Source organism: Centroberyx affinis, unplaced genomic scaffold (genome assembly GCF_046629955.1).
Source record: "Centroberyx affinis isolate AG114_WGS23_722 - 3 ecotype Tasmania unplaced genomic scaffold, CSIRO-AGI_Caff_v1 ptg006517l_1, whole genome shotgun sequence".
NCBI lineage: Eukaryota > Metazoa > Chordata > Actinopteri > Beryciformes > Berycidae > Centroberyx > Centroberyx affinis.
Genome location: NW_027283300.1, coordinates 29351 through 39584, shown reverse-complemented (window position 1 = coordinate 39584; position 10234 = coordinate 29351). Strand labels below are relative to the sequence as shown.

Sequence of the window (10234 nt, the reverse complement as noted above, 5' to 3'; positions counted from 1 at the left end):
GTCTGCCCCCGCCAGCTCTTGTTACAATTGACCATTTCCTGCATAGAGAAAACATAAGCCCTTGGAAGAAGGACCAGAACCAGCAGCTGGCTAAGACCACAGTCTGACAATGCGTGGAGATGTCTGAGCATTCAGTAAAGGAAGAATGAGGCAATCACTACATGGCGTAAACAAATCAGAAATCTGCCACAGCGAGCAATTCCAGCCTCCATATTTCGAGACACAGCACTTTTAATAAACGTTTCATAAAGAAAACGGTTTCTTGGGGCATTTGGGAGTTGGGCCGTTGGAGAAAATAGGTCAATCATGGCATGACACCTATTGATTTTTGGTGCAAGATTTGACAGAATGCGGGTGGGGTAAATGTGCTGTAAACAAATACGATGAAGGAAGCTACTCAATACAGTAATGAGAGGAGGAACGGCTGACAGGGCCATGAAATGTAGCTACACAAAACCCCCGAGGTCTAACATCTATACGGCACACCGTCATTTTTCCTCTATTTTCACAATGATTGCGAACATGGCATTGGGGTACTTCAATGGCTCCCAATGAGGTAGGAAACCTATTGTATCTGGGTTACAGGGGAACTGGAGAGCCATCAAGCAGTCAGACGTTTTCTTGGTAAATCACCAGCAGAGAGGGAACTTTTGAGAGCGCAATTAACAACCTCAAGGTCAGACTTCTCTGGGGAGTTAGCTCTGAAAAAAAATCCTCAGGCATTCTCTCTCTCTCTTTCACTGTTATCTTCACAGCTACACACTCTTACACATGCTCTCTCTCTCTCCATCTCCTTTCCCCTCTTGCCCTCCTCTCCGCTCCCCCACTACACACATTCACTTCACTCTTTTTCTCTCTCTCGCTCTCTCAGACCCTTTCCTCCACCCGTTCCAGCCCTCCTCCCTCTCTTCTTCTCTATCTCGAGTCCCCATGTCTCCATTACAGATAAATGTTACTCTGCGGTCGGTGGCGACACCATTTCTTCCCCAGTGGAGGAGCAAGGCTGAAAATCGGTCGCAGGTGTGCAGAGGATGAGAGTCATGGATCTTAATCTTAGGGCAATAATGGCGCTGTGCACTGGAGAGGTCACTATACTGATACCTTAGAAAAGAGGTAGAGGGACTCTTACCTGCTCCTAAGATGTTGGAAGAATGACCTTTCCATGTTGTTGATTGTGTGAACATACTTCATAAACTGGGCTGAAATGGATTTTTTTGAAATCTGGTTTTGAAGTTGGTTTGATTTAGTACTTGACATGCACAATAGAATTATCTTCGAATACAAGGCCTTAAAGGGCTATACATTATGCATACATTATACTATATTTAACAAATACAAAAAGTAAATGTTGTTAGCTAAGAAACTGGATTTTTCCTTTTTCTAGCAAACAAAAAACCTATTATAATAACAAGGCATTTTGTACTGAACACTTTGAAGGAGCATGAATAAGTAAGGAGACAGGCAGTTAACTTTGACTCCAAACCTCTCCAGCAAACCTGAAGGCATCCCTATTTTCATCTCAGATGGCTATTAAAACTGGATTATGGGGCAATCCTACAAAATATGAGCCATATGAACCCAGGCCTATGTTAATAATAATAACAAACAGAGCAAGGGTAACACTTTGTAGCATCCTGAAAGTCAGAGAGTTGACACTAACCAGATTACCTATGGAACCCCCCACCCACCACCACCACCACCATCATCCAGGACATCTTTGACTGTGCCAAGGGCGTCCTCCCTGCACAAGGGCATTCACACAGTTCATTTGCTGTCAAGCTATTTTTTCCTTCCATACCTGACAGGGGATGACTAAATTGCTCAGGAGGAGGTACAAAAAACAAGATGAGGCACAGCTCGCATTGGCAGAGCGGCCACTTTCATGGCCACTCAAATCCCAGTACAGCTGATAGATAGTTAGGTAGGGTTTGCGGAAAAGCAACCCTAACCTTTGTCTTTGATCAGTTTCATTTGTGTATGGGCGGAAGCTAACCAGATTTCTCAAATAAATGTTTCAAAGATGCCTAGCTAGTCTAAATTTCCAATAACAGGTGTTTTTTGTATGGATGGGTATAGGTACAAGGGTGTTTGTGTGAGAAAATTGTTTAGCCTAATGTTAAGTGATGGCTACTTATGCTTAATTGTTGCATAACAGCTGTAAAACTTAATAAAATATTTGAATAATAATAACAGTATTCTCTGATATATACTTTGGTTTAAATTTTGGCTAGGAAGACACCTTCTATGCTTCACTGAGTCATGACATTTTGGGAATGTATCCCCACACCAATAGTTGGCTTGAATGTAGAAGGTGTGGAGCTCATCATAGATCACTGTCTCATTTGACATATCTGGAATGCTTGCTTGTTAAAGGTAAGGGTCAATTCTGACTTATAAAATATTCCCCATAGTGTTCTTCTTCATATCTTCAATCACATCATTTGGGGGATAAACAGGAATTTGCCTTATAAAATGATCTTCCCTGAGCTAAAGGCAACAAGCTCAACTCATAAAAGGGCAGTGAGATAATCAATAAGCCATTCAACAATAACAATATAAATATCAATATTATTGCAATCCCTATGCAAGGCAAGGCAATTATAGTGGAACAGGTGTAAAATATCTTCCTAATCCATGAAATAGATTCAATTTTAAAAGAGATATTTCTTCCTAATGGGCAACACAAGAGGGAATTGTGAGAACCAAATCAATGATTCATCAGCAAATAACTATTAAATCTAAAGCGGAGCTTGGGATAAAGTGATGAAGCTGGACAAATGGGCGACTTTGACTGTACTTTTCAGCAAGTTGCCATTGATTGGAATCCTCCAGCAGCGAGAAGACAAGTAATAGGGAGTGAGGTTCGATAACAGCATGGTACTTTACAAGGGATTAGTGCTTTCCATTTAATAGTTAAAGTGTGTTGTCTCTTTATTAGATGGCACTCCACTGCCATACACTAGCACTTATTAATGTTTAATTGCCCTGTTGGGGGCCAGCTCCAGTGGTGGATTATGCTGACCATCCAAAGATAATATTTGTGCGTGTGTGTTGTAAAGGGAATCGTTGAGTGTGAGGGTGTGTGTGTGGGTGTACAGCCTGTGTGTCCTAACATAATAACCATCCATTTGTATGGAGCTGTGCATTACATACCGTAGGATCAGATAGATTATGTACACCTCACTTTTCAATAAAACATGAGAGTGATAGCTGTTCTTTCACACAAATGTCCAGTCTGCACACGTCTAGTCCCATTAGGCGAACTCTGAGACCACAATGTCTTTGTTAACGGGCGGATAAGACGGGCAAGAGGGTAGCTGCTGAGTCTGCTTGTGTCAGTTGATTCTCTTGGCTTAGACTGAGTGTTGTACCACTTTTACAATTTGGGAAACCACCAGAGGCATGTGATTCTAATAATCATAATTGCTTGAGCAAGTGAAGGCAGTAGAATGGGATTTTTCAAAAAATGATGTTTTGTGTGCAACCTTTCAGTATTAGGGTAGGGGTAATATCTTATAAGGCTAAAATGATTTCAACATGTAGATAGAATCAATAAAATATATATATGCAATGGAACAAAAGTGGAGTCCTGTCAAATCGCATTGCATAGCGTGGACTGCCAAAATGGCTTCAAGGATCACATTAAAATATAGGATGTCAGCCCATATAAACCCTGTCCTATTTATGGGATGACATATCTATGTCATAAACCTTCAGTGAACCTTGTATTCACAAGCCCAAGCCAAAATCCCTCTAGGAGGATGGCAAGAAGACTGTCACTCTCACTGTCAAGGACATGGGGATGTAGTAGCATATACATGTGTATACATCCACCCACACACCCACACACCCACACACACAAACAAACACACACATCTCTCTTTTACCTGGCGTGGGGGACGTCGATGCTGGAGGAGACCACCTTACGTTTCTGCTCCAGCAGGGACACTGATCGCGTGTCGGGATCCAGGACCCGGCCAATGCGCTTGCCGTCCGCTACCCGCTGTTCCTCTACCGCCTCTGGGCTGAGCGAGCCACCTTCCCCCTTCTGGCCCTCTGGAGCTCCATTACTGGAACTGTGCTGTAGAGGGATGGCAGAGTGCAGTTAGTAACAATGCTGATGTAAGAAAAAGCCGTGAGAAATGTTGGTACAAAATTGTGCAGACGACAGAAAGAAGCCTCCTTGGCCCACGTTGGTGAACAGCAGACACGCCTGCCACAGGTAACAAGGCTGACACTAAGAAAGGTTGCACATTTTAATGACCTAGTGATAATACTGGGAAAATATTGCATAGGCAAGTGTTTAAGTTGGAAGGGTCTAAATGATATAAAAGCTGACCTTGTATAAAGGCACTGTGGAAAAGATTGGTATTACAAACTGTAGACTAACAATAGCTACTTATGACTGTAACTAAACGAAGCCCAATACTGCACTGTCAGACATAAGCAAACAATTCTATTATACGGTTTTTCATTTCATAAAAGATTGAGCTCGCAGTGACTGAAAATGTCTCTCTGTAAATGCTACTGTACACACTCACTGTACAGTCTTACATAATAAGTGTCCAAACTTGATGAAAATATCATGACATATTCTATGATGAAGATGATGTGTACTAATGTTCAGCAAGTTATCTCAAAAAAATATTTTTGCCAATATTTTGATTTTTCTTTGTCTTGAAAACAATTGAAGTCAATGGGAATTATGGGATATTTGACCATCAGTGTCTTTCTTAGTGTAACCAAATTCAGTGACAATAATTTTAAAAACATTTTCATTTTGTCCAGATGAACAACATTGATTATCAGAATGATTAAGATTTAAACAATTAATTTAAAAATCTGCCCTTATTCTTTGTGAAAGTCCTTGTGTTCTGCCCCTGGTGGTTACATTATATAACCCTATGTTTGAGAATTTTAAAGTGTTTGTCCCACACCCATCAACATGAAGCTTAGAACTAAGTGTGCTGGTTTGTTAGCTTTTGGCCTAACCGAGGGATGTAAGCCACAGGACAGCTTTGGGCCGCTTGAATGGTTCAGGACTTACACTGTGGTGCTGCGCTTATGACAGCAAAAAAAGTGAAATGAAGTTTGAGTTGAAGTTGTCAAGTGGGGGGGGGGGGGGACAGAAATAGTGCGTCTCTTTCTTTGTTTAAGCGATTCAGCTTAAAACGGTTCAGACAGTCCCTCCACAGAACCCACACACACTCCTCTGCTTCCCTGAGAACCACTGATGCACGTGCATGAACACACACAGATACACACACATACACACACACAGCGCAAGATAATGCTTATTCCCTCTCCACAGCACACACTTCCCCTGACATATTCACTAAAAGACAGACAATCGCAAAAGAACAGCATTTCCCCTACCACAGCCCCCAGAAAACGCCTACCTGTAGCAACGTAAAGCACAGCCGAGCATCATTCCTCCTCTTACACAACAGCAACAGATAGCTTGCTCGTGCACATGAATACCTGCATGCACCTACGCACACACCAACACACACACACACACACACCTCTTTGTGGGTAACTAAAGCCATCAGGCTCTCAGAAACACACTGAAAAAAGGCCAAAACACAGCCAGGGTGACACACACGGCTGCCCACGCCAACAGAGCGTTGAGGAGTTATGCCATATAGCCCAGCAGTGTGTGTGTGGTTGTGTGTGTGTGTGTGTTCCAGATCATTATCTCAAAGCACTGTAACACGATTAGGCTTGACTGTAGAAAAGGCAGTGGCACCCCAGTCAATCACTCACACGTATACACACTCATACACCCATGCATACACATACATACACACACACACACACACATCAAGAGAACAATTTACTTAGATTAATGAGGTAAAAAAACATGAGAAATGAGTATCAAGTATCGCTCATGATAGAGGCTGGTCGGACAAACGTGCAGCGGTGCGAAAAGCCCTCTGTGAAAACACAGACTTGAGTAAAACAACAAGATGGATTACATAGGCTCGTGGAAGATTAGGTGTTGTGTGGATGACGAGCGTACTCCTCGGATAAAACCAGTGGCAATTCTTTCCTCTCGCCAGCTGTATGAATGATGGCATTTCACGGAGCCAGGAAATTGTGAAGCATGCCAAATCGGTTGTGAAATGTGAGGTGCATGTGTCAATGCTGATGCGCGCGCATGTGTGTGTATATGTGTGTGTGTGCACGCATGAATAGAACAAATAAGTGTCTCTGATATCCCCTCTCTTTATCTCTCATTCTCCTTCTCTCCCTCTCTCTCTCTCTGTCTCACTCACACACACACACACATACACACACAGAAACTCATAACCTCCTTGCTTTGTACGGTAGTTTGTCAAGTGTAAAGATTCTTCCACCTTTATGGGTCAAAGGTCATAATAAAGCAAGCTTTCACAGACCATAAATTGAATCCCACGGACCAAATATCATAAAATCCCAAGCCAAACCCACTATGTTTTTTGGTTCATATGGTTGTTTTATGCAACAATTTTCAATAGTGGCAGTTTGAGAGCAAATAGTGAATATGATCAGAATGGTATTTGTTTTCATTCACTGAATTTTTTTTTACAACGGGATTAGGCTATACTCAGTAGGATTTAACTTTCATCATGCAGCTTATCTATTTACAATCTGTATATCGAATCTTTGAAGCCATAGGCTCATACCCAGGAATTGTACGAGATTTAGCCTACCCTACATAGATGGCATGTAGCTTATAAAGACATCACTGTAATTTGTAGGAAAGGTGTAAGTGTGTGAGTGGGGGCATGCAGTGCTATCATAACGCACACATTGCATACATCATCAGCCTATAGCAAGCAGTGTGAGCCTACACTGGCTCAAAACAAAGAGGGGAGGAAGAAATCAGGACAATAATTAGGCCTATACATTAGGTTATACAATCATTTGTGGAAGTACCCTGTGGTGGTGCAGCAGCTAACTAATGACTCCCATTGTAAGTGCTTGTGGCAATCAAAGGCAGCAGTATGGAAGTGCCTCATATGTACCCAAAAGGAAGACTGAATTGATGTAGCCTGACATTAGGTTTGCTAATATGACCTAGTCTGTGGGGGAAACAGAGGAAATAATTTTGCATGCACAATAGCAATCTGTGACTGTACTGTAGAGTCGCTTTGCCAAAGAGAGACATAAGTGAGTTGGTGTGAATGGTTTTGAAGACACAAGCAGAAGAAAAAAAGGATTCAACTTTTATCAAGTTATGAACATGTGTGCGTTTGCACACACACACCTCCTTGCCCCCATGTCATTACTCATACATCAGAGCAGGAGAGGCCAAATCCAAACTTGGCCCCATGGTCACTGCAATTCATGCTAATGCTGCCCAGCCAACCAATAAGGACAGCCAACGCCACCCTGCCGAGGATCACCGCTTCGGAACAAAGAGTCACTCAGCTCCTGTCAACAAGACCGCTTCATTGACTCAAGCGTCCGGGAGAGATCGGCATCAACAACAACAGCAAGAACAACAAAAGCGCCAGCAACAAAAACAAGTAACGGCTCTTTGTTAGCAGTAAAAAATGTGTGTAACGTTGCTCACACTCCACAACACACTCGCACATGCACAAACCAACAAGTCAACAAGTGGCATTCTGTCCGCTTCCCCCTCCCCCCTAGAACAGGGGGCATTCGTTTGCCATCCTGGGCGCTTTGCCAGGCTTCCAGATTCTTTGGAGCATGCCACCCGTTGCCAACCTGGGGGAGCCCGCTTTGTTATGCCAGTGCTGAGGCCGTACGGCAGCTGCTCAAATGGGGGGTCTACGCCCTCACGCCCCAACCACCCCACCCCCACTCAAAATTTTCACAATCTCAGCGCTCACTCATAAAACACACAAATACGTATGCGGGCGCACACACACATCCATACTCTCCCACACACAAACAAAACAATGCATACAAACGGTCAAGCGCAGATGCACACTTGTGAAGACACACACACACTCACACACAGATGGAAGACACACACACACATACATGCTGCACGCATGCACGCACAACAGACCCCTCCTCCTCATTTTATGTCTTGTTTTCCAACTCCATGAGTAGTGTTGAAAGAGGCTTGTCCATTGTGCTGATAGGACTACGCTGTGGTCTCTGCTACACTATTTCAGCCTCCATTCGTAACTCTAATGGTATTGTGCAGTGGGTTTTTTGAATGCAACAAACAAACACAAAACAAGGGAACCCCAGCTCATACATGTTGCATTTCTCATCATTCAATGCTTCTGCATTTCTCCATACACTGCTGTTACATTTTGCATGCAGTGGTGTTGCATTCCTGTCCCACGGTTTTACATTTCCGTGTAAAGTTTTAAAAGTTGTTTATGCTAATCTTAATAGCTTGTTGCTTAATTTAAGTTTCCCAAACATTCAGACAGCGAGTAAGATTTGTGTGATTTTGCTTTATCTGACAACTACGCCTTACCCAAACATAGCATTTACAAAAAGGAATGTGAATAGACCAACACATGTGGTAACAAACAGTGCCTGAACACGTCCATTTGAGTTACTGAAATAAAATCCAGGATTACAGCATGTATAGCCTACTACTTGATCTGTAATACAACAAAACAAACAAAACACACACATGTACAGCTCACTAACACACAAATCAAAATAAATCAAACTAAGACTGTAAACATGCCATTATTCATTCATATGTTTTCCTCACAGTCACTCCCTCACCATAAAAACGACAGAACACACACATATACACATAAACACACACACTTTCCCTCTGCTAGGAGCAGTGTTTTCAACCCAAGGGCTGAATTGGCTTCTCCTCTACCCTCCTCACAGCATCTTTATTTGAAGCCATGTGACACCAAAGCACACAACTTGGAAATGAAGGCAATTAGGTCACTGCTAATTAGGACCATAAATTTCGGCATTATCAAAACTTGATATTCTGTCATTTAATGCTACATAAAGCCCACATTAGCTATTTTGGACATTGCTAAACAATAATAGCTTTGTTGTGCAGAATTAGTTAATGTTAGGCTCTTTAATATTAAATTGGGTAACAAACTGCATCATCTATCAGTGAAAATGAAAATGGTAAAAATCATCTATTCTTCCATTGCAGATATGCATTTAGTATCAGAGTGCACATAATTATCTCTCCTAAACCATATGCTTCTGTGCAAAAACCTCGGACCAGCTCCTTATATCAGTCCAAAACGCTGCAGTCAGAGCGTGTTTGTTTGCCTCGGCTATACCCACCCACTAGCCCACATAAACATTGCGCAGGCCCTATCAAGCTCTTTGTCCCATATATCTGATGTCGCTAAATATCATGACAGCCCGTTATTTGGTGCAATATGCAGCTAAATCAGCATTGGGCTATCCGGAATGATGCTGGTTTAGTCACCGCGGATGAAATTTGTCACTAACGGCCGCGGTGGCGGCGGCAATGAGAAATCCGCTCCGTGCAGGAAGCGGTTAAACGCTGCAAAACACCGCACAACAAAAACAGAGAAGCGCTGCCGCCGGCCGGGGCGCTCTCTTGCACACACCTTCAAACTGGACTTGAGCGGTCCTTTGGCTGTCGTATGGTTGAACCCAGCGGCTATCTCGTCCTCGGAGAACTCCTTGAGGCTCCCGTCTTGCATCAGCACGGTGTAGACGCTGCGCCGGGGTCCTGTGGTGGAGACGTCTCTGTTTTCCTGTTTGACAGCCTGGACCACTCCTGTCACCGGGGCACCGTCCCCCGTCGGACTCGGCGCATAAACGCGGCTACCGAGGATCGACCGTTTCACCAAACGTCTCGTATGCATGGCTAAAAATGTCCCACTGAATTCAGGGCCGGTAAACCGGTCGATTTAAATCTATAAACGTCGAATTATAATCGATAAACAACGTCGAGAAAAACACAAAACCGCAGCGGGTAGACTACGCGCTCCAACAGCCCTGACAAGATGTTAGAAAGCGGCAACATACTCGGATGGCGAAAACTCCTAACGATGTCCTAAATGCACCGTACTAGAAAGCACAAAAAGATGCAAGGGAAGTTGAAATAGCACCTGACAAAGACACGACACAAAAACGATTCATTCGCCGCTAAACAACCTCCACATCCAACCGGCTACCAATCTTCCTCCGTTCGACCTGTTTGTTTTCCCCACTGCTCCTTGCGAGCTGAGGAGACGGCGGTAAAACACGGAGGAACAGCCACTTTCGGGAACGATAATGACATTTGTACACGATTTCCAGA

At 43.3% G+C, this 10234-nt stretch overlaps 1 protein-coding gene across 1 annotated transcript; it reads right to left on the bottom strand.

The window, feature by feature from the left end:
- Positions 1-1688: 1688 nt before the first annotated feature.
- On the bottom strand, positions 1689-10133 carry LOC139638758 (zinc finger protein 704-like; the record flags this gene model as incomplete). Its single annotated transcript, XM_071512784.1, has 3 exons — positions 9537-10133; positions 3888-4081; positions 1689-1741 (listed from the first exon to the last, which is right to left on the bottom strand). Coding segments are annotated over exons 1-3 (508 nt in total), but the record flags the coding sequence as incomplete, so codon positions are not given.
- Positions 10134-10234: the final 101 nt, after the last annotated feature.